This window comes from Ipomoea nil, unplaced genomic scaffold, assembly GCF_001879475.1.
Source record: "Ipomoea nil cultivar Tokyo-kokei standard unplaced genomic scaffold, Asagao_1.1 scaffold0506, whole genome shotgun sequence".
Lineage (NCBI taxonomy): Eukaryota > Viridiplantae > Streptophyta > Magnoliopsida > Solanales > Convolvulaceae > Ipomoea > Ipomoea nil.
Genome location: NW_017616934.1, coordinates 145,747 through 171,983, shown reverse-complemented (window position 1 = coordinate 171,983; position 26,237 = coordinate 145,747). Strand labels below are relative to the sequence as shown.

The 26,237-nt window shown below is 39.7% G+C and overlaps 1 protein-coding gene across 1 annotated transcript; it reads left to right on the top strand.

Moving 5' to 3' along the window:
* Nucleotides 1-23,715: 23,715 nt before the first annotated feature.
* LOC109173942 lies at nt 23,716-25,510 on the top strand. The gene is made up of 4 exons (XM_019323266.1): nt 23,716-24,051; nt 24,118-24,798; nt 24,848-24,972; nt 25,123-25,510. Exons 1-4 carry the CDS (start codon nt 23,716-23,718, stop codon nt 25,508-25,510), a joined length of 1,530 nt encoding a protein of 509 aa, XP_019178811.1.
* The last annotated feature ends 727 nt before the right edge of the window (nt 25,511-26,237 follow it).

The window sequence follows — 26,237 nt, the reverse complement described above, 5'->3', positions numbered from 1 at the left end:
AAATAAATTTATATATAGATATACTTTTACTTACAGATTCATCGTAGCCTTTGAGTTCTATATTCCGATCACATTAGGATAAAAAACATATACTGTTCTCGAACAAACTTTAATCACAAGAAGCAAACAATGGTCTCTACAATTTATAAACACATACATTATATTGCAAATTCAATTGGTAATAATTCAAATATAATTCACTTATATAGACAAGTAAGAAGAATAGATTACTTACGATTGATGATACGATGCTAAAATTAATGTCTTGTCCTTCAATGTGACCATAGTATTTGCAATATATGCAGTGACAACATTAAAATTTAAATCAAGAGTGGCCTTTGCTATCTGTGTTAGACACAAAAATTCAACTAAGTCAGTCCCAAATTGATTGCACAATTTGTGAAGATACCTAAAAAATCATTAAGTAATACATGAATATCATTAAGTAATACATGAAAAATAAAAATTAACATTTTCAAATTAATGAATATACGAATTTACATTATAAAGACTTGTATAATGAATACATCTAGCCATTTCATAGTTAACAATTCGTTAATATTATCCATCATCACAAAAATACTTCTCACGTTGGTATGATAAAAGATATTAGAATCTAAATAATGTGGATGTACATTTTTTTCGTTGCTTTACCCTTGCTGTTTCACTTTTCTCCTATGAGTGGACAAATGCAGAGGTCATGCACTCATGGAGTTTCTAGTTACACTAAAGTTCAGGACTTAAAAGAGTTCTGTGATGAAGATATTATAATTCAACAGAATTGAGAATAATAATAGATATATAGCCTTTCAAAAAAGAAATATATATATAGTAAAAAGTAGTTTGTGAAAGCAGCAAACAATTTTACCATCTACTTTTTCTTTTTTCTCATTCATTCTCCATTATATACATTACAGGCCCCACTAATGTGCAGACAATGCAGTTTCTAATTACAAGCACCACTATAGCCTTTCAAAACTTTTGTGGTAGTACTGAACAAAATGCAGACATTTGCCTAACTTTCAGTAATGAGCATGACTGCATGAGCATTATCCAAAATAAAGCCAGACACATGACAACATAATTAGTCACTCATGAACACAAAGAGGGAATTTTTAATCATGATAACATATACAAATAAAAAGACATTCAAACTAGTATCACAATTTAATTAATCATACCTTGAACTCTTCAGTCATGCGATTTGCTTTAAAAATATCCCATTGTGCTTTAGTCAAGAAACTATAAAACTCACATGGAGATTCATATTTTGGGTGCTTCTTGTTAATCCTAATCTCGTTTTGAAATCCTTCCACCGTTGCCCAGCAATCTTTAATACTGTTTCTTTCAACTTATCATCTTCAATGTTGAAAACTTTCTGATTGCACACAAGAAAAAAAAAATCAATAGTCAATACTTAATAAGGTAAATATCAATAGATAAAAGTATTGTATACCTTTATTTCATCCCATATTTATCCTTCAATACTTATCCAATTTTATGCCAATCACTAATATTAATGTCCACATGCAATCGAGCCAAAGTGCCAATGTAGGACTTGAAGTTCTTCCTAAAATGGCTTAGTGGTTTATGATACTCATCAAAATGAATACTGTTGGTAGCGTTGGTAGAAAAACAAATAATAATCAAATAAAATTGACTATTATTTTCCTGGAAAGAAGGGAAGAAAAGATGAAGAAATTTGGCTAGTGTTTGGTGTTGGGTTTTTGCAAGAGTCGAGTGAGCACTCTTTCCTTAAAACCTTATTTGTCACCTCCCGTAGATGCTAGGAGCGTTGTGGCCTAGGCTTCCCAGGATAAAACTTGCTATGATCCAATGTTTGAGCATTCAAACAAAGGATCCGGCGAGCAAGACAATGGCTATGAACACAGTATAGCTAAAGAAAGAGTAGAAGCAGAGATTTTTGAAGCTGGAAAAATATACTTTCGTGCTGTGTAAAGCTGTGTGTTAAACTCTACTGCCTCTACCCTCTCTTATATAGGGTTGAAGGAGCCAATAGCCTTTATTATGGCAATTAAAAATGACATTAAAGCTGCCTTCCAATAGCTATAACAGCAGGCCACTACCTGGGAATTGAATTCAGAATTCAAAATTGGAATTAATAGACAATTAATTCTGTAACAGATGAATTCAATCCCCTCAACAGTCAGAACTTTCGGGTTCCTGACCGTTAGCGTACAGGGTTCGGTCTCAACTTTCGACCTCATCCAATTTCTGCCCTTGCACCTTTCGTGGACTCTGTTGCACGAGAGTTGTGCTCTCGGTGACCACAACCTCTCGTGCTCTCTTGTAGCACGAGAGTAGGTGGCTGTTGCACGAGAGTTGTGCTCTCGGCGCACCACAACCTCTCGTGCTCTCTTGTAGCACGAGAGTAGGTGTGCTCTCGGTTCGGTTCTGGCCGAACCCGAACCAAGTGGCTATACCAGTTGGAAAATGATACCAAAGTTTGGCATAACTTAGCCCGCAAGGCCAGCCAATTTCCGGACGACATTCGTGCCCCCAGGTGCCGGCGCACACGAGCTCGGGCTTGAATCAAGCCTTTTTCAATCTCTGCTCGTTGGAATTTGATTTGCACACCCACCCCCCCGCGCGAGAGAGCCTCTATGCTATACAATTCTACAAGCTTCAAAAGAGCTCTTGTATATAAGGGGGGAAAATCTTCATTCCAAAGCAATGTGGGACAAAAAGCTCACTTTTTTCCCTTCATTTTCCAACTCAAATGGGTCTACTTTGAGAATCAATATCTCATTCACCCATTATCCGTTTTGAGCGTACAATATATCGATCTCTTCGTCTCACTACGAAGAATCCGAATCCACTTTGACCCGACCCAAATCGGAAGTGGACCCCACTGATAATTGTACCACAAAATAGCCACTTAACATGCCATTTTATGCCATTTTAAGCTATTTTTTCCAACAATCCCCCACATGAATGAAAAATTGATTTTCGGGGTATTTTGAAATCGGAAACAACTGTGTTCAAATGGTCGATCCCTGCATAGGATAGGTAGGGAGTCACTATACCCTTTGAACCTTCCCTCGTAAAGACATGTTTACTCTACTGGCTGTACGGTAGAACGCGATGTCTTTGAACCGACTGCCGTTTGTGTAGACGATGACATATCTCACACAGGAATCTCCCAACCATGCTCTTGCTCTCATGAGTGTGCCCGTTTTGGTCGTGGGTCACCGTTCCTGGTTCTGCGAGAGTTTCTAAAGAATTGTGCCCAACAATTCTCCTTTGAAGCGACCCTCACTTCTCTCTAACATAGGTGATTCTTTCTCGAGTATCCCGCATACTCAAGAATCATTAAAGCATTAATATGCTAGCCTCTTGCAGGAGTCACTGTTTTAACGAGGAGTGGTAGGGAGTCCGAGACCCCCACAGTGACGCGCTCCGTTCCATAATTTAGTTGTCCCATTGAACCTAGGTGCCAGCTAGGTTGGGTATCCACTATAGAACTTTTTAGTCCAAGGGCAGTAGACCCATTCCTCGTGTCAACTTCTCCATAACTTCTCTTCCTAACCCTTTGGTCAGCGGATCCGCTATATTGTCTTTTGACTTTACGTAGTCAATCGAGACAACTCCAGTTGTGAGTAGTTGTCTAATGGTATTATGTCTACGATGTACATGCCTAGACTTACCATTATACATATGACTCTGTACTCTCCCAATTGTGGCTTGACTATCGCAATGCACACATATTGGAGGTACCGGTCTTTCCCAATTAGGAATATCCTCTATAAAATGGCGTAGCCATTCAGCCTCTTCACAACCTTTGTCCAAGGCTATTAGCTCAGATTCCATCGTGGATCTATCTATCACAGTTTGCTTAGAGGATTTCCATGCAACGGCTGCACCGGCTAGTGTAAACACGTAGCCACTCGTGGACTTAGAGTCCTTAATATCAGATATCCAATTCGCATCGCTATACCCTTCAAGTACAGCGGGATATCTCCCGTAGTGCAGTCCAAGACCACGAGTATACCTCAAGTATCTCATAACCTTTACTATTGCCTTCCAGTGCATAGCACCGGGGTTACTCGTATATCTACTGAGTTTACTAACCGCATAGGCAATATCCGGCCTAGTACAGCTCATAAGATACATCAAGCTACCAATGACCCGAGCATATTCCACTTGTGAAATACCTTCTCCGTGGTTCTTGGTTAGATGAATATTTGTATCAAATGGTGTCCTAGCCACTTGACTATCATCCTTGTTAAATCTCTCAAGGATTTTGTCAATATAATGTGATTGGCTCAACACGAGACCATCAGGTCTTCTAATGATTCTAATCCCGAGGATTAAATCAGCCAAACCCATATCCTTCATGTCAAATCTCGCATTTAACATGTTTTTGGTAGACTTGATCATCCGATCATTACTACCAACGATGAGAATATCATCGACATATAAACAAAGAATGACGTAGCCATCTATCGTTCCCTTAACGTAGACACATTTGTCACCTTCGTTTATTTTAAACCCGTTCGTTAACATCGCATGGTCAAACTTCTCGTGCCACTGCTTAGGCGCTTGTTTTAAACCATAGAGCGATTTAACCAACTTACACACTTTCCTCTCTTGGCCCGGAACCACGAACCCTTCGGGTTGTTCCATATAGATTTCCTCATCTAATTCGCCATTTAGGAAAGCGGTTTTCACATCCATTTGATGAACTTCTAAGTTCCGCAACGCGGCTATGGCAAGTATCATCCTAATGGAGTTTATTCTCGTCACGGGAGAATACATGTCGAAGTAATCGAGGCCCTCGCGTTGCCTGTAACCCTTGATTACAAGCCTAGCCTTATACTTCTCGATGGAACCGTCCGGTTTCATCTTCCTTTTAAAGACCCACTTGGATCCTAAGGGTTTACTACCCGGAGGAAGATCAACCAGTTCCCAAGTGTGATTCTGTAAAATAGAATCCACTTCACTTTTTATAGCCTCTTTCCACATTGGTCCTTCCGTAGAAGTCACGGTTTCTACATACATTCGAGGCTCGTTCTCTATCAAACAAGATAGAAAATCGGGTTCATTTTCTAATAAACAAGTTAGAGTACCCGAATCGTACTCTAACAAGTAAGTTAGAAAATCAGGACCGAATGATTTTCCAACTCTCGCCCGCTTACTGCGTCTCGGCTCGAGCTCGGGTTCTCTCTCGGATTCCCCACTATCATTATCCATAGTTTCGTCAAACGTTCGTTTTGACGTACTTGGTCCCTCGTTGGACCTACAAGGAAATATATTTTCGAAAAAATATGCATTCCTTGATTCTATTATCGTGTTCTCGTGTACATCCGAATTATTGGACTCATGTACTAAGAACCGATAAGCACTACTATTATGTGCATACCCAATAAAGATACAGTCCACCATCTTAGGACCTATCTTTACTTTCTTAGGTGTTGGCACCAAAACTTTGGCAAGACACCCCCACACTTTCAGGTACTGGTAGGAAGGTTTCCTACCGTTCCACAGCTCATAAGGAGTCTTATCGAGCTTCTTTCGGGGTACCTTATTCAAAAGGTAATTACTTGTCAAGATCGCCTCACCCCAAGCATCTTGAGGTAGGCCCGAACTTATAAGCATCGCATTCATCATATCTTTCAATGTACGATTCTTTCGTTCGGCAACACCGTTCGATTGAGGTGAGTAAGGTGCAGTACGCTCGTGTATTATATCTACACTCGCACAGAAGTCACCAATAGGTGCTTCGTACTCACCACCTCTATCGCTTCTAACCTTCTTAATTCTCCGATTAAGTTGGTTTTCCACTTCATTCTTATAAAGAACGAATTTATCAACGACTTCATCTTTGCTCTTAAGCAAATACACATAGCAGTATCGTGTGCTATCGTCGATAAATGTGATAAAATACTTATTACCACCTCTCGTTTGTATCGATCTAAAATCGCACAAATCACTATGGATTAATTCTAGTGGTTCAGTTTCCCTTTCAACCGACTTGAAAGGTACTTTCGTTAGTTTTGCCTCAACACAAATTTCACACTTGTTATTTGTGTCAATTTGAAAGTTAGGAATATGGTCCATGCTAATTAATCTACGCATAGAATTAAAATTAACATGACCTAGTCTACCATGCCATAAATTGGAAGACTCAAGCAAGTAAACAGAATTAACTTTGCTTTTATTGATAACAGGAATTACACTGAGCTTAAACAGCCCATTAGTTACATATCCTTTACCAACAAACATTCCTAACTTGGACAAAACTACTTTGTCTGACTCGAACACCATGCGAAAGCCATGCTTGTTCAACAGAGAACCAGACACAAGATTCTTCCTCAGCTCAGGAACATACAGCACGTTGTTCAACGTTAGTTCCTTCCCGGAAGTCATCTTCAGAACCACCTTGCCCATGCCTTCCACAGCAGACTGAGCCGAGTTTCCCATCCACACCTTCTCACCTTCAACGGTCTCAAAGGTGTTGAACATCTCTCGGTTGCAACATAAGTGCCTGGTTGCACCGGTATCAATGAACCACTCACGAGGGTTTGAGCCCACGAGGTTCACCTCGGTCACCATAGCCGAAAGGCTAATCTCGACCTCTTTCTGATTGCTATCTCCAACAACATTGGCTTCAGAACTCTTGTTCTTCTTCCTTGGAGCCTTGCATTCAGATGCTCTGTGGCCATGCTTGCCACAATTGTAGCATTCACCAGGAAACTTGTTCTTGGTAACGCCACCTTTCGGACCTAGCTTTCGCTTGTCCTTCTTGTTCCTCCTGGAGTTCTTACCGTGCTCCACAACGTTGGCCTTAGCACCAACAACGATAGGAGCCTTCCTATCATTCGTCCTGTTCCCTTCCTCAATCCTGAGTCGCTGGATCAGGTCCTCCAGATTCATCTCCTTTCGCTTATGCTTAAGGTAGTTCTTGAAGTCCTTCCAACCTGGAGGCAACAAATGGATCACAGATCCCACTTGGAAGGCTTCACTTAGCACCATGCCTTCGTCACGGATCTCGTCAAATATTAATTGCAAATCTTCTACCTGACTTAGCACGGTCTTTGAATCAACCATTTTGAAGTCGAGGAATCGGCCAACTACAAATTTCTTTGAGCCGGCATCCTCACTTCGGTATTTATGATCCAAAGCTTCCCACAACGCTTTTGATGTGCTTATCTTTCGATATACATCATATAGCGTGTCACACAATCCATTCAGGATGTAGTTTCGGCAAAGGAAGTCCGAATCCTTCCAATAGCCAACCGCCATCACGGATTGTGCATCTTGTTCCTTCAACTCGGGAACACTCTCGGACAAGAACCTTGCCAGGCCGAGAGTTGCTAGGTAGAACAACATCTTCTGTTGCCACCTCTTGAAGTTCGAACCAACACCGGTGAACTTCTCCGGCTTTTCAGCCGAACCACTCGGTACCGAAGGTACCCGAGACATGGGAATATATCCCTCAGTGCTCCCACCATCTTGTGAACCAACGTTCACTGGTGTAGCTTGGGAATTAGCAACATTGTTGCCGTTTCCTCCATTGTTGTTCTCAACAACATTTTCTTCCCCATTGTTAACGATTGGCAACTCGGGGTTCTCCATTTCTTCAAGGAAATTCGAGAAAACAACCAACGGGAAAACAAGAAATAAGGTTTTAAGACTGTTGGTAGCGTTGGTAGAAAAACAAATAATAATCAAATAAAATTGACTATTATTTTCCTGGAAAGAAGGGAAGAAAAGATGAAGAAATTTGGCTAGTGTTTGGTGTTGGGTTTTTGCAAGAGTCGAGTGAGCACTCTTTCCTTAAAACCTTATTTGCCACCTCCCGTAGATGCTAGGAGCGTTGTGGCCTAGGCTTCCCAGGATAAAACTTGCTATGATCCAATGTTTGAGCATTCAAACAAAGGATCCGGCGAGCAAGACAATGGCTATGAACACAGTATAGCTAAAGAAAGAGTAGAAGCAGAGATTTTTGAAGCTGGAAAAATATACTTTTCGTGCTGTGTAAATCTGTGTGTTAAACTCTACTGCCTCTACCCTCTCTTATATAGGGTTGAAGGAGCCAATAGCCTTTATTATGGCAATTAAAAATGACATTAAAGCTGCCTTCCAACAGCTATAACAGCAGTCCACTACCTGGGAATTGAATTCAGAATTCAAAATTGGAAATTAATAGACAATTAATTCCGTAACAGATGAATTCAATCCCCTCAACAGTCAGAACTTTCGGGTTCCTGACCGTTAGCGTACAGGGTTCGGTCTCAACTTTCGACCTCATCCAGTTTCGGCCCTTGCACCTTTCATGGACTCTGTTGCACGAGAGTTGTGCTCTCGGTGCACCACAACCTCTCGTGCTCTCTTGTAGCACGAGAGTAGGTGGCTGTTGCACGAGAGTTGTGCTCTCGGTGCACAAAAAAGGCTTGATTCAAGCACGAGAGTAGGTGTGCTCTCGGTTCGGTTCGGTTCTGGCGCCGAACCAAGTGGAAAATGATACCGAAGTTTGGCATAACTTAGTCCGCAAGGCCAGCCAATTTCCGGACGACATTCGTGCCCCCCGGTGCCGGCGCACACGAGCTCGGGCTTGAATTAAGCCTTTTTCAATCTCTGCTCGTTGGAATTTGATTTGCCCCCCCCCCCCCCCCTCCCCCCCGCGCGAGAGAGCCTCTATGCTATACAATTCTACAAGCTTCAAAAGAGCTCTTGTATATAAGGGGGGAAAATCTTCATTCCAAAGCAATGTGGGACAAAAAGCTCACTTTTTTCCCTTCATTTTCCAACTCAAATGGGTCTACTTTTAGAATCAATATCTCATTCACCCATTATCCGTTTTGAGCGTACAATATATCGATCTCTTCGTCTCACTACGAAGAATCCGAATCCACTTTGACCCGACCCAAATCGGAAGTGGACCCCACTGATAATTGTACCACAAAATAGCCACATAACATGCCATTTTATGCCATTTTAAGCTATTTTTTCCAACAAATACTTATTACTTCATCCTCTTTCTTTTTCAATCTCTTGCAAGTTATGGGACCTCTGGTCTTCGATTGTGATTTAGAACTTGAAGTAGGCTGTGAATGATCCACCATTATATTGTATCTACATACACATGCAAAAATATATATGTCAATAAATTTTGTTTATAAATGTTATACATTTTTTTTTCACAAAAAGCTTTATTAATAAGATATATGTCAATATTTCAAAGAATTAATAAAATGTTCCAACAAATAATAATGCTTTAATCTATAATTTACATTTTTGTTTGGTTTTTAATAAATTTACATTTACCTAAAAAACCACTACACACCAAACAAATAAATTTACAAATAAATTTACAATTTTTTAACAAAAAAATTGTGTGATGATCAACCCACAATCCCTCTTCAGTGATCACAATGCATGTAACTTGTTTCAATGATACCTTCCCCTAAATGCTTTAGTTTTATTCCAGTAAAATTATGTGTGATAATCAACCCACAAAAAAAATTTACAGTAGTTTTATTCGAGTTTGGAATCTATAATGCTTTAATCTATAATTTACATTTTTGTTTGGTTTTTAATAAATTTACATTTACCTAAAAAGCCAATAATAATGAAATACACTTACATAATAAGGCACACATTATATTATTATATCTAATAATAATAATAATAATAATAATAATAATAATAATAATAATAGCGCTACGTACCTGAAGAGCAGCGAGGTCGAAGCAGCGCTGCTGGAGATCGCCGGTGGAGGTTGACAGAGCGCTGGAGGAGGTCGCCGGTGGAGGTCGAAGCAGCGCTGCTGGAGATCGCCGGTGGAGGTCGACAGAGCGCTGGAGGAGGTCGCCGGTGGAGGTCGACGCAGCGCCGCTGGAGGTCGCCGTTGAACCTTCGTCGTCACGCCGCTGGAGGTTTCCGCCAAAGCTGCCTTCTCAATCTATGGCCGAAGTCGCTGGAGAACCTTCCTTCTCAACCCATAGCTGAAGTAGGCGGTGGTCAACGAAATAATAGAGATGGCCGGAGGTCGCGGGCGGTGGCTGCTACGTACGAAATAATGGAGATGGAGAGTGTTTTGTTTTGAAAGGGAGACGAAGATGGAGAGGTGAAGACTGAAGAAGGGCTAAGGGTTTCGTTGGTGAAGAAATGAAGAGGGCTGCGCTAAGGGTTGGTGAAGACTGATGAAGAAGGGCTAATTTTTTTTATATTATTATTTTATCATATATACCACAGGCGACTGGTCTAATCAGAGCAGTCGCCTGTTGTCTACGAAATTTTATTAAAATAATTGGCGGTAATTTTCCCTCCTATTATTTTAAACAGCAGATGTTAATTGTTGTTCATAATATTACAGAAATGTCAGCGCGTGAGTTTTAGCCTCTAATTTTTAAACAATAGATGCTAATAGTCTAATATTTTTTGTCCAGTTTGTACTAGTGTATGAAACTAACCATTGTTGGACTCTAAATTTAAGATTTCATAATTAAATGAGGGATTAGAGTAAAAAGAAATTAATTCTATATATATTCGCACTGAATGAATTTGTTAAAATATTTTAATAATATTTGGATCGATATATAATTATATAAATTATTACATCGAATATTATATAATGCAATTGAAGAATTGAGTTGGATCAATTGTATTTTTATGTTGTTATTATTGCTTGAATTTGATCAAATAATTGTCCAATTAATAGTCAATGTGTAGATGTACGCATCCGTAGTCAATGTGTAGATGTACGCATCCGGTGCTAAAACTTTAGAGATTTTAAATATCAGTGTTCAATGAATTATATATGGGGATCATATTTAATTTCCTTACACATTCTATACATAATTACACATCTTTATATATACCCATTGTAATGAGGTCCCATGATTTTGGATAAAGATATGCTACAAAATTAGTCATAATTAATTTCTTTTGAATCATTCATACGTATTGCAAGAACATTTCCATCTTTAATTACACAATTTTCCTTATAAATTGTGGATACTAAACGATTCTATTCATTTTTCCATTTATAAATATATATATATATCTTTATATAGGGTTGCATTCACATGCAAACCCCCTTAAAATACAAACGTGAGGACAAAATATAGCCATAGGATGTGTGCAGATGAACGGATTAGATGTGGGGTAAGAAATTAATTAAAGAATCTGATTTAGTCGAAATAAGGGTAATCCTGACAATTCATTATCAACGTAATTATGGAATACCACAAATATGGATATTACGCCAGAAATAAAGAAGCCTTAGTATGGTAGGAGTTGTCTACGTCCTTGCCCCCGCAAAGCCCTTGCAGAGTCGGAGTCCGTACGCAGCGTTGCAGCGCGAAGAGATGGATGCGAACCTAGACGCCCTGGAGGTGGCAAAAACAAGTAATTATGACCAACTGCTCTTCACTCTTCTTCAACGGAATATGAGATATATTGTAAACAGTGTTTTTATTGCATTTGGTTTGGAATTCTAATGCTGGAAAAAAAAACGTGTGAATTTGATGTTGGGCGTATTGGGAGCCATGGAGTAAGAAACGAATTGCATAAGTGCCGGAAAATTGCTCAGGGCATTACGACGTTTTGCTGGGGCCTGGTAAAGTGTAATCTTTTGCATGCATAGATGATAGTGCGCATGTGCACACATGTGTTCACGAGTTTCCCTGTGTGCGACCCAGACATACCATATGTGCACAGGTGTTTATTTTAATTTTAAATGTGGGTAGTAACACGATCATGAAAGAGTAGCAGGTGACATCGAGTGCATTTAATCTTATTCTAATAATGCTTTGGTGATTAACAGGCGAGCACCACCATGATGGTAGACTACCGTAATATTAATGCACTGAATATTTGGAATTAATTTACAAAATAAATGAGCCGCACTACTACGTACATGGTGTGCAAAATAGTATTACAGTGTGTGCAATATGAGTAGTTTATTGGAGTTAGAAACACACATACGCAAAATGACTTTAATCTATGGTCTAGCTTAAAAAAATTCTGGGTATTTTAACGAGTGTCTTGGTTAATTGAACTACTTGTTAATTTAATTATAACGAAGACTAGAGATGCTAAGTTGAGCTTTAATGTGTACAAAGGATCGAGGTTTTTTTTTTTTTTTTTTTTTTTTTTTACAAATGGTTATTGGTATGTGCGACTGTGCACAGAGTTCACAAAATGTGACACATAGTGTGCATACGGCACCCAAAGTAGTAACATATGGTAAATAGAACGTGGATTACCTGGGCACACAAGGTTTGATCAGTAGCACACCAGTGTGCACCGTAATGTGCTAGTAGGTGCACGCACCCAGTGACGAAAACTTTTGAAAAGTTATTAAAAAGCAAAATAAATAGACTGACAAGTGTTGGTTAATTGGACTACTTGTTAATTTAATTAGAACAAAAACTACAGATGCTACTTTGAGCTTTAATCTATACGGTGGAGCGAGCCTTTTTTCCAAGTGGTCATTTATATGTGCGATTGTGCACAAAGTTCATAAAATGTGACACATATTGTGCATACGACACCCAAAGCAGTAACGTATGGTAAATAGGATGTGGATTTCCAGGGCAAGCACACATCCATACGCTAGTGTGCACGAATTGTGATGCAAGTTGGGGGGGGGGGGGGTGGAGAACGAATGACATTGCACACAACAGAAGTGCATACGTGCACACGATCTGATAAGTAGCACACCAGTCTGCACCGCAATGTTCTAGTCGGTGCACACACCCAGTACTAGACCGAAAACACATTTGAATACAATGAAATTATGAAAAGAAAATGAATGGTATTATCCGTAACCATAGTCTAGGTGGTACAAAATAGTAATGACTAGATGAACTAAAACCCAAGTATATAAAGGATTGCACAAACTATTAATATCATTCTTTTGATGGGTTGACAAGTCTTTAAGGGCATCAACTAAAATGGAAGACGACGAACGAGTCTTGACCCTAGGAAATGTTACATCCTCTTCGCTAGTCAGCTAATCCTCTTCGCTAGTCAGCTCATCATCGGGGGCAACCCATAGCAGGTCTTCTTGCAACCTGGCAAGAAAGGCCAAATGGGGCAACACAAAGCTAAGTCATCATCCCTGACACAACTCTGCGAGGCACTTGGATCACATCGCGGAACCTTGGAATTTTTACCTAAAAAATCCACAACAATAACCCCAATAATGCAAACAGGTAAACCACTATCCGACTTGTAATGACCAGTGCACACAGCTACATAGGCTAATGCACACAGTAACTACAAATTGACAAAACCAATCTACTTTTAAAAAAAAAAAAAAAAACATACACACAACAACAAATATGATTGCACACACACACGAGACATCATTCATCTTTCATTTTTCCCAGTTTAATTACAGTCAAAGGATAATAAAATGTATCTAATGCATAACAAATGAATAGTTTAACTACACTCACATCTACACTAAGAGCATCATTTAACTTTGATACCATTAAGTCAAACGATAATAAAATGGATCCATTTTATAGCAATTGAATAGTTTTGCTCGATGTGAGAGAACCAAAATGGATCTAAAATATAGCAATTGAAATGCATGCACACAATGGGTCAACCAAACTGTAATAGCCACAGAATTGAATAACCATAGCAATTGAATTGATTCTAAAGCATGAGTTGTCTGCCCACACCAGAATATAGAACTGTAATGCCCACATAATTGAAGAAGCATAGCAATTGAATTGATTCTAAAGCATGAGTGGTTTACACACACAAGAATACAGTTTGAATATTACTTTAAAGCATGAGTGCACTGCAATTGAATAGAATGGTAATAATGTAGAAGTGACAAAACACACCAGGAAAAAAAAACAAGCCAAAACTATACAATAGGAAAATTACCCAACCCGAAAATTACCCCACCCCCCAATGGTTCTCTCAAAAATATATTAGAGTCCCACCACCGTCGCAAACCTGAACAGATGTCGATCACAGGACCGGACACAAAACACCATGAAAAACACGAAGGCAAAACCCCTACACTGACTAAAATAACAAATTAGTGAAGAAACATACAATAACCCCCACACCCAATGACGAATTAGGATGAGAACCGACGAAATCAAACAATAAAAGAAACAACAACAAGAACACAAAAACGAAAAAAGGGGAAAAAACTCTACCTCGACCGACACCTGCACCCGGTGGTCGCCGCTGCTGGCACAAAGTAATAAGCAAGCCTGCACACATTAAAAAAAAAACACCATACGATGGCAAAAAAACACACATACATAGTCATACAGTCAAAGGACATTCACTAATGACAAAGAAGGCGACCATGAAGCCGTGCACATAGTCAGGGATTAGCGTGCACAAACATCCAAAAACTAACTCCTATCGATCACCCATCAAATACTATCCCATTTAGCCCTATCATTATGAATCAGTAAAAAAAAAAAACCATCCTCTAGACACCAGGTAAATGCAAAATACAATATACATTTTCAATGCTAAAAGAGCAAACTTTAATATTTGCTGGATGTGAATTTAACACATTTGAAACTGTTTTTTTCCCTCCTTTTAGTAAACAACAACAGTGAATCCATTTGCTAGAGTTCAAACCAAAACTGCATATGCAACTTTGACACATGATTGGATATAGACCTACAGCTATTGATGCTTTCTACAAAATTATAGTCATTTTACACTACAAAAACAAATTCCAGTTAAAGTTCCTGTACTAAATCCTTATGCATAGTTAATGCCTGCTTGAATTAGCCTCCACAAAACAAGGGATGCACTATCAGGAGTAACACCCTTGATTTGCAACGGCGGCAACAATGGGTGAAAAAAAAAAAGAGGACAAAATCACACCGTTGTGCACGACTGAGATGCCCCCTAACCCACCGGAGCCAACATGGCCATGAACCCAGACCTCCACACCCTAGTAAACCAGGGAAAAAAAAACCATAGCTACCAAATCTGGCTACAAAATCTGCAATACCCACACGGGCCACACTTCTGACCCCAAATCCACATCTACCGGCCACCAAACAACAAAACCCCTAATATTGACCGCAAAAAACGCAGAAAAAACAAAAACCCAAAAAAAAAGGACTAAACAAATCGAACTAACCTCGGCCAACATCCGGTGGTCCTCCGCCTCTTCAGTGTGCCGCCCCCCCCCCCCAACAACCATCGCTACGTGGGATTGAAGAACGAAGGAAAAAACGAGAAAAGCCGACGCGATTCGCGGAGCTTGTCCACACACTCCCTACGCATGACAAGAGAACACACGGAAGAATAGGAAGACACTAGACGTGCTCATGAAATTGAACCTAATCTGACTAGGATTCAACACAAGTAAAATATCATATCTACCCCTCTTAACATAAAAACACAATAAACTAACGCTAAACTGCACGCCCAAATCACAGCCATCCAAATGCAATATCCAATGGCCCAAATTAGTCCACATGTTTATATTTTAAGATGTGTTTTTACCTGAATGTAATTCTCTTTATATAACTATATTTACAGTAACATATATATATATACATAATTTTTTAAATATTTCATGTAACTTTACATTTTATAAAATATATAACCGAGATTAATATTTTTTCCATCCCGGCTAAACCTAATTTTTTGTTGACATACTCGGCTAAACCTTATAATTACACAATCCTTATATTCTTAGTATAAAATAACATTTGGTGTAAAAATTATTAATTTCCATCTCGATTAATATTCATTCAATTTTGGCTAAACCTTATATTTCCATCTCGTATTTGCAAAACCTTTTCCATCTTTAATTACAAAATTTTCCTTATAAATTGTGGATACGATTCTATTCCATTTTTCATTTTTAAATATATATCTTTACATAATCATATTTCTGCAACATATATATACAATTTTTTTTATATATATTTCCAGTAACTTTGTTGGTCTCGGTAGGGTCAGAAGAGAGTCTAGAGAGGGGGGGGGGGGGGGTGAATAGACTCTAATAGATTTTTCAAATTTGGTCATTTCGGAGCGATGCACAACGGAATTAAGGTTTCGTCTTAGATATATGCTTTGCACACTTTTGTTAGAAACTTTTAGCGTTTGGTCGATGTGATATGCAATGCACGAAAGCAATAAAGCAGTAAATAAAGAGATATGGAGAGAGAGATTTTATAGTGGTTCGGTTGTTATGGAAGCCTACTCCACTCTTCTTCCACAACTCGTGAAAGGGTTTGCACTATCACTCCTAGTACAAACTATTTCAAGCTGGCTTCCTTGATCACTAAGCTGGACAACCACTTGATATGTTTTTCAACTCCTCGAGTTTACTCCACCTCTATCAACTTCTTCATAAGAGTTGAGATGTTGGAAAGATAATCTGGTGTTTCTCCAACAGGTTGAAGCCTTGTCTTGTTATCTAGATGAATCTTCACTTGAGAGAATGCAAGACTTCTTCAAATTGTGAAGTGTGGAAATGGATGAGCCCTTTGAAAAACTTCACAAAATCACTGGTTATGAAAAGCTTTTAAGAGATGAAACTATTTGAAGAGCTTTTCTTTGGATAGCAAGAGTGAAAATAACCAGCACCTTCTTTAAAGATGAAGAGAGGTATTTATACGTGGAAAAATCCATCCGTTGGAGGGAGAGGAAGATTTCAAACCTAATATCCAGTGTGTATTAACTAGTAGGCATCAAGCATTTAATGCACTTGTACTGTATAGCCGTTGGAGTCAAAAGCATTATGTCTTTTGTCCTTGTTCTCTAACAAGATGGTACAAGTCTTTTAATGCTCCTTGTCTTTTTGTGAAAATCATTCCTAGGACACCTTTTGTCCGAATGATTGCGCATTCATGAGACAACATTCTTCTTGCTTTATTTTTAATGAAGGTTGTCTTGACAAGTTTATCTGCAACTTGTTTTCTCTGAGAAGATCTTCGAAAGATTGTCCTTATCTTTTGACTTATGATGAGATCCATTTTGTCGAGAGATGTCTATCCGAGAGTTGCTCAATCCATCTTTCGTCTGCAATCATCTTTCGACCATCTTGTTATCTTCTTTTTTTCAAGTAGACCTATTATGCTAGTCTCAACTAAGATTCGTACACCTCATAGTTTAATCAATTGCTGAGTACAATAGCTTTCAATTGTCACAAGAGTCCTAACTACGAAAGGAAAAATAGGGGTTTACAATCTTAGTGAGTTTGGTATCATCAAAATCTAATTACATTTATTCCTAACAAATTCCCCCTTTTTGATGATGCCAAAGCCTACTCTCTTTCTACAAGGACAAGGCCGAATGATGTCCTTTAAAGGAGATTGTTAGTGTTTTTAAATGTTCAAAAACCCCATATTATAATTGGCAATATTATTATGGCATACTAAGATAGGTTTAGAGTATGTCCGTCCAGCTCTACAGACGACTGATCAATCAGAAGGAACAACAGAAGGACTGACACTGAAGATCTGATTTAGGAAGCTGATTTCTAAAAGACTATACGCGGTATTATTAGACAAGTTTGGAAAGAAGATCAGCGTATATTTTCAAGAAAGGTATGGACCTAATCTTCTAAGATTACATTCCTCTTTTATAGTCCTACCTTCTACAATCAAAGTCATCTATGGAGAGTGTTTATTGAAGAATCTATAAGTATCCTTATTCGAAGAGAATTAGGGTTACGCTGAAAGTAAGAAGAAACACTCCCTATCTGCTATATGAGACGAGATATTTGATTGTCGTGCATCTTCTCAATACAACATGTTCTTGGTGATTAAGATGATGAACTTGAGAAGAACCACTGCCGCTTAAACGAAAGGACACTGTGATCACACTGTTGTGGGAACAACTGTAAAGAGCGTCATTGAAGTGGACTGCATCAGAGTGGGCTCTCCGAGTGAAGCGATTTCATTGGACTTTTGTATGCATGGATCTCCATCTTCAACAATCCACTAAACCTGTGTAGACTGGGTATGTACCTTGTGTGGGGAACTTGGGTAAGATTATTGTATATCTACCTTTGTACATTGGATTATGATTTAGTGGATTGGATGCCTATGTGATCATCCCCCAGACGTAGATACACACTGTATCGAACTGGGTAAATATTCTGTGTCGTTGGGTGTGTGCTGTTATCTTTCTCTTTCATCTTCTCCTTGATTTATTATTACTGATTGACTTCGTAACTGAATCAATCAGTAATCTCTGATAGTTGATTAATCCCGTTAATCTGTCTAAAAAGAGAATATGCAAAATTACATGTGGTATCAGAGCTTTTAAGTCTACATAGTGACTTGATCCGACGGGTTGTTTTTAGTTTTGCATTACTCTCTGTCTTTTGCAAGTGTTTCTGTGTGTTCGTTGGCTGGTTGTTTGTATTCAGGATGGATGCAAGTATGAAACCACCAGAACTAGATGGTCACAACTACTCTTTTTGGAAGGCTCGCATAGAGATATATCTTTAAGCACAAGGTACTAGGGTTTATCGTACTGTCTTAACTGGGTGGAGTCGTCCAACTATTTAGAATGCAGAAGGAGTTACTGAAGATAAGCCCTTTGAGACTTGGACAGACGATGAAATGAATGCCTCAGATCTAAACAACAAAGCGTTGAATTCGATTGTAGGATCTCTGCATGAATCTGTTTTTACTCTTGTCACTGGAGTAAAATAGGCTAAACGGGTATGGGAAATTCTTGAAATCAGATTTGAAGGAACTAGTGATGTGAAACAGTCAAAGCTACAAATGGTTCTGTCAGAATTCGAAGCACTCAGAATGAATGAAGAAGAAACCATTTCTACCTTCCACAGTAGGGTTCAGAATCTTATGAATCGAGCCTCAATTCTTGGTGAACCATTCACTGATGAGAGAATGGTCAAAAAGATCCTTCGATCTTTACCTAAACGCTTTCGAATGAAAGTAACTGCTATTCAGGAACACACAGGTTGGGAAAAGAAGACTATCGGATAACTTATGGGAAGCTTACACACATATGAACTAGAAGTTCTTGCTGATGATGATCTTGGAAGCAATAGAAAGGAAAGTCAGTGGCCTTTGTGGCTGAGGCTGATCGAGAATCTGACACAAACGACATAGATGATGAAACCTTGGCACTTCTAACCAAGAATTTCAAGAAAATCTTAAAAGGTTTCAACAGAAAGGGTCAAGGTCAGCCTACCAAGACACAATACAAAGGCAACAACTCCTCATATCAAAAGGTTGAAACAACACCTTTCTCACAGAACAATCAATCTCAGACTGGTCGATCAAGACAAAACAGAAACAATTCCACAGACACAGGTAAATCCCTCAACCGGTCAGTGCAGTGTAGGGAATGTGAAGGATATGGACACATACAGGCTGAATGTGCAACGTATCTCAAGAGGAAAAAGGTTATGTCTGTAGCTACTTTAAGCGATGATGAGGAGAAAACTTCAAATGATCAGTCAGATGATAATGTGGGAAACTTTGTAGCTTTCTTTACTGCTACAGACCTTTAGTCAGACGGAGACCAATCAGATGAAGAATCTTACATATCAACTGATGATTTTGAAGAGAGACATACTCAACTTGAAACATAATTTGCAAAACTTGTTGCTAGCTGGGAACAACTTGTGAAAGTAAATAAAAATCTGAATGACGAGCTGAAGCAAAGAGATGATCTTCTAAAGAAACTGAATACAGACATTGTCATAGAAAAAGATCTCATCACTCAGATAAGATCTAGAGAAGGAAAACTGATCAAGGAATTGGAGAGTCTGAAGAAAAATATCCAGATAATGGACACCACATCAACCTTAGATAAGATTCTAGACTCTGGCAGAAATCCTAATGATAAAAAAGGTCTGGGAATTGAACGAGGTGAATCTTCGAATAACGCACCTATGCTCATCAAAGAGGGTATGTCTAAGACCACAACTGTTCACAGCTATGAACAAGGACAATCATCTCAGTCAGTGCAGAACAAGGGAAGGAGGAACAACCAGACTGATGATACTGGCCTGGCCAAAGTAACTCATCAATCTCATTATTCAAGGTTCAAAAATAAGATTGTCAAAGTTAAATATTACACCCCTATTTGTCACTACTGTCAAACAAAAGGTCATACTCGGCCTGAGTGTTATTTTTTCTACAAAGATCAAAGGAAGGAAAAATATCAGAATAAGACTATTACACCATTCACTAGACAGGTTTGGGTCAGGAAGTCAGAAGTTATCTGCTACCCCACCATTGTTCTGACTGCATCTACAACTGACGCTAGATGGTATTTCTACAGTGGGTGTTCAAGACATATGACAGGAAATGTTAAGTGTCTGATGGCTGTTCAACCTAGCAGTGGAGCTGTAACATATGGAGATGGACAAAAAGGGAAAATAGTTGGGAAAGGTATCATGAATGTACCAGGTTTACCTCAATTAGAAGAAGTCCTGCTAGTCAGTGGGTTGAAAGCGAATCTAATTAGCATCAGTCAGTTGTGTGATCAAAATTGGAATGTGTGCTTCGATCGTAACTGTTGCAGAGTTAGTGACAAAGCAAATCAACTAGTCATGGAAGGAACCCGGTCCTCAGACAATTGTTATGTTTTGACAAATGAAACTGCTTGTCACCTATCCAAATCTGATGAATCAAAACTCTGGCATAGACGACTAGGTCACGTAAACTTCAGAGATATGGAAAAGCTGATAAAACTGGAAGCTGTGAAAGGTGTACCTAAGATCAGAATAGATCCAGAAAAAATCTGTGGCGCATGTGCTATTGGGAAACACATCAGAACTCCACACAAAGCAGTAAGAGGCATCACCACTGAGAAGTGTCTAGATCTTGTCCACATAGACCTCATGGGGCCAACACAGACTGAAAGCATTGGGGGAAAGAAATACATATTTGTGTGTGTAGATGATTTCTCTCGATACAGCTGGGTATACTTTCTAAGAGAAAAAACAGAAGCTTTCAAGGCCTTTAAAACTCTGTGTATAAGGGTTCAGAAGGAAAAGAGTGAGTCTATAATAAAAGTTCAGAGATTGAGGAGTGATCATGGAAAAGAATTTGAGAACTCACTATATTCAGATTTCTGCTCCGAGCACGGTATATCACACGAGTTCTCAGCCCCTAGAACTGCTCAACAGAATGGAGTAGTGGAAAGAAAGAATCGAACTTTACAAGAAATGGCTAGAGTTATGCTACATGCCTCGCATCTGCCGTAGCGCTTATGGGCTGAAGCAGTACACACAGCCTGTCATACTATAAATAGGGTATATCTTAGACCAAGAACAACCAAAACACCATATGAGATATGGAAGGGAAAGAAGCCAAATCTAAAGTATTTTCATGTGTTTGGGACAAAATGTTATGTGCTGGCTGACAGAGAACAAAGAGGGAAGTTCGAACCAAAGAGTGATGAGAGCATCTTCCTTGGATACTCTCCAAACAGTCGTGCCTACAGAGTCTACAACAAGAGGACTCAATCTGTGATGGAGTCAGTAAATGTGGTTATAGATGACAGTCAAGAAGAATCAGTAGAGACAACAGTGACAGATTCAGTGACAGAGCTTCCTCTCAGTGACCCAACTGCCACCAATAGCAACAGTCAGTCCAAACCACAAGAATCGTCAGATGAAGATCAAGAAAGTTCGGCTCAGGAGACAAACCTCATAAATGATACAGGTAAAGACAAACCCACCAGAACTCAGAAAAACCATCCATCAGATAATATCATTGGAGATCCATCAGATGGGATGAAGACCAGGAGCAGAATAAGAAATAATCTGACAAAAATATCTGGGTCTGCTTGCTATACCTCAAAGATAGAACCCAGGAATGTTAAAGAAGCTTTACATGATGATCTGTGGATCCAAGGCAATGCAGGAGGAGCTACATCAATTTGAGCGAAATCATGTCTGGGATCTAGTTTCAAGACCTGATGATGTCAACGTAATTGGAACAAAGTGGATCTTTAAAAATAAAACTGATGAAGCTGGGAATATAGCAAGGAACAAAGCTCGGTTAGTGGCTCAAGGGTATACTCAGATTGAAGGGATTGACTATGATGAGACTTTTGCTCCTGTAGCTAGACTCGAGTCAATCAGGATTTTGTTGGCTGTCGCATGTATTTTGGGATTCACACTGTTTCAGATGGATGTCAAGACAGCATTCCTGAATGGCTATCTCCACAAAGATATCTATGTGGCTCAACCTAAAGGTTTCGAAGATCCAGATCATCCATCATATGTCTATAAGCTTCGAAAAGCTCTCTAGGGTCTCAAACAAGCCCCACGGGCATGGTATGAACGACTGACACAGTATCTGCTCCAGCATGGGTATAAACGGGGAAGTGTTGACAAAACCTTGTTTGTAAAAACTACTGGAAGTTATGTAACCACAGCCCAAATCTATGTTGATGACATTGTGTTTGGATCAACCTTACAGAAATACACTGACGAGTTAGTAAAAGTGATGAAGGAAGAATTTGAAATGTCCATGGTTGGTCAACTGACATACTTCCTAGGACTACAGGTCAAGCAAAGCCCTGAAGGATACTTTATTTCACAAGAAAAGTATGCTAAGAATCTAGTCAAAAAGTTTGATATGGAATCATGTAAATCATCCAGGACACCAATCTCCACCTCTACAAAAGTATCGAAAGATGAAACTGGCATATCAGTGGATAACACAGTCTATCGCAGCTTGATAGGCAGTCTGTCACTCTGTTGTATCTAACAGCCAATCGACCAGACATAATGTTCAGTGTTGGAATCTGTGCAAGGTATCAATCTGACCCAAAGGAATCACACCTGATAGCTGCAAAACGCATTCTGAAATATGTTAAAGGAACGATGTAGTATGGCCTATGGTACTCCAAGGACAGTGAACTGAGTCTTGTTGCATACTGTGATGCTGATTGGGCAAGAAATATTGATGATCGAAAGAGTACTTCTGGAGGATGTTTCTTTGTTGGTAAGAACTTAGTATCATGGCTAAGGAAGAAACAAAATTCAATCTCACTAAGCACCGCAGAGGCAGAATAAATAGCTGCAGGTGGATGTTGTACTCAGTTGGTATGGATGAAACAGATGTTGCTGGATTATGGTCTTACTCAAGGGATAATGACACTCTATTGTGACAATTTCAGTGCTATTAATATCTCCAAGAATCCAGTTCAACATTCTAGAACGAAGCATATTGACATCAGGCATCATTACATTAGAGACCTGGTTGAGTCCAAGGAAATTGAATTGGAATACATTCAAACTGACAAACAACTGGCGGATATTCTGACTAAGCCACTGGACGCTAATCGTTTTGAAATTCTCAGGTCTACTCTAGGAATTTGCAGAATTGACTAATTAAAGCAGTTGGTCAGTCAGAGAGGAGTAAATGTTGGTTCATACGGGTCAGTATTATGGTTTGACTTTCTTTAAAGACTCCTCTCTATTTTTGTTAAGTGTATTATTTAACCTTTTGTATCTTAAAGATATCTTAAAAGATCTTAATCTTCTTTCAAAATTCAAATTTCCTTGGGTTCCGTTTTCTTCCTAAAAAGAAGCCGTACCGTTGTGTCAATCAATCGCGTCTGCATGATATTTGACAAGCCACATTGATTAGGGTTCATCACCCTTAAGTCTATTTGATACCGGGCCAAGAAGAAAAATATCTTCAAGCATCTCAGCACTCAAACCTTCTCTCTCTCAACATACCTGCCTTCTATGATTTGTCCTTCTCCTCTCACGAAAAAATTTCTTCAATGGCGGACCCTGTAAGAAATATCATCATCAAACTCGGAAGTAAGACACATTCTCCAGAGGTGGCTCTTAAGCATATTCAGACACTATTGCAGTTTGCTATGAAGAAGAAACTCAAGCTTGATCCTCTGCTTCGCGACGAGATTTTGGTGACTGTTATGACGAACTACCCAGAGTTTTATGCTGAATGGTCTGAAGATGATGCTATTGAGCTGCTGATGATGGTTTCCGAAGCCAGTGATGAAGTTTCTCCCGTATCTATTCCAGAACCCTCGGATGGAAATCGGGCCGGGGCATTCCTTCAATACTTTGCACAACGAGCCCTAGAATCTGCTGAAGTCTCTCGACGGCGAGCGGAGTCACAACCTCTGTATCTTGAAGCAGCTTAGAAAGAGGCAAGGCAGAGACAGGAGATCCTCCGAAACAGGTCAAACAATTCTGATACTCCTATTGAAATTTCACCGGATAAACCTGATGATTCTGCTACCCCATCTTTTGTGCCTGTTAATACTGAAAATTTAACAGCTTTGAACTCTGAGAACCCCCCTGTGAATGTTGATCCTTCATCCTTGCCGTTGAGTGATTCTGTTGGTGTGAAAAATGATGTCTTGCATGTGTCTGATGAGAAAGAAAAATCCTCTAATGAGCCAAATAAACTGAGTTTAGTTGTGTACTCTCCTGATAATACTGCTCTGCCTCCTGCTGAGATTGCTGATGATCCTAAAGGAATTTGCTCTGCTGTTGATCCTCCTGTTTTACCTGCTAATGTTGACACTGTCGATCTCTCAAGCCCCCATAAGTCTAAGAAATCTGGTGGAATCCCAGTCTACACTGCCACATCATTAGGTGAAAGTCTGGAACATGTGCGACACTTTGCTGGACTACCATCTGCTTCAATTCCTCAACAGTATCGAGTGATTCACTCATCTGAATCCTCCAGCGAAGATGATAAAATTCTGGCTAAAGTGTATGGATCTCAAGCACCTCCATCTGACATTCCAACTGTTGAGGCCATTGCTCATCCTGACTCCATGACCTTCAAAATTCGAGAGATTTCGAATCTTATTGGGAACTCATCTGCCAATGTCTCTGATTCTAGTCACTCTATGACTCCTGTTCAATCCCCAACCAAAGGTTGTTGTTGAGACCGGAGATGACAGTGCAGATGTGGATCAGCCTGAGAAGAGAAGGAAGTCGAGTGAGGCTGTCAAGTCTGAAGGAAATCCGCCTATTCAACAAGTGTTCAAGACACTGCGATCGTCTGTTAAGCAAAAGGGCCCTACTGCTGTTCAAGCTACTTTTGTACCTGCACCATCTTCCAGAAAAGGGAAGCCATCCACATGATCAAGAGGTCGAGGCATTACTCCTGAGGTTCATCCTGTTGAACAAACTGACCCATCTGTTTACAGGCCTCAGTTTGTATCTCCTGCTGCTCAGGCCAAATGGTCTACTATGGTCATAAGGGACCTTATTGTTCAACGATCTGTGGATGAGAACCAGCTGAACTCTGTATGTGACATTCTACCTCTGCTGAATGAAGTCGGATTGCTGAAGACTGTCACGGACATCTGCCCATACTCTAAGCTCCTCATGTATGAATTCTATTGCAATCTCAATGACGAGATTGACATCTTAACCGGACCTCGACCGATGCAGATCTTCATTAGAGGAAGGTGGTACTTTTTTGGGCCAGACATGATCAATGAATACTATGGTTTGACTGCTTTGCAAGAAGAGGCTGTCACTGATTGGAACTTGGTGGCCAAAACTCTTACCGGTGGACAGACAGAATCTTGACCTACATGTGACAAGGACTATCTGCAGAGCTCGCAACTCACATCTAGATATGTGATTTTACATCGCTTGGCCCTTCACAACTGGCTCCCATCAGCCCATTTCCACACGGTTGGCAAGCTTCTGGCAGGCTTCTTATTTGGAATTGGAACGAAGATGCCAATTGATCTGGGAAAATGGATTTACTATCACATCCTTACCTTGATTCATCCACGGGAGCAGAAGGTAAGACTACCCTTCCCAAATCTGATTTATGACATTCTTACAACTCAGGGTCTTGAGCCTATGCCCAGTGAAGTGATCAGTCCAACGTTGCTCAATACTGTTGATAAACGTCTGCTGACTGGAGATCACATTCGGGATGTTGTTCCGGTGACTGCCCCATCCAATTCTGAACCTGACGCTGTGCCTGACGACTCTCCTCATGCTAAGGATATTCAACTTTCCATTCAGTTGAAGGCAAGGTTCGCTGATCTTGAGACTGTTCACAGCATTGTTGCAAAGCAACTGACAGGGGCCCGTACTGAGCTGGCAACCGTTCTTCTTCGTTTAAGCCTATCTGAATCTGCTACTGCTGCTGATCCTGCAAAGTCTGACAGTGACACTCCCTCCAATGCTTGACCTTTGGCTATCATTGGCAAAAAGGGGGAGTAGTATGAACTCAGGGGGAGTTTTGTGTTTGTGTACCTTCTGGCCCTGGCTGGGTGTTGTTTTTGATGGCACCACTACT

Coding starts and splice junctions, on each gene's coding strand:
- LOC109173942 (XM_019323266.1), top strand. CDS start 23,716: ATGGCGGACCCTGTAAGAAATATCATCATCAAACTCGGAAGTAAGACA. Junction 24,052..24,117: donor GAGCCCTAGAATCTGCTGAA/GTCTCTCGACGG, acceptor GAGGCAAGGCAG/AGACAGGAGATCCTCCGAAA. Junction 24,799..24,847: donor TTGGGAACTCATCTGCCAAT/GTCTCTGATTCT, acceptor CCCCAACCAAAG/GTTGTTGTTGAGACCGGAGA.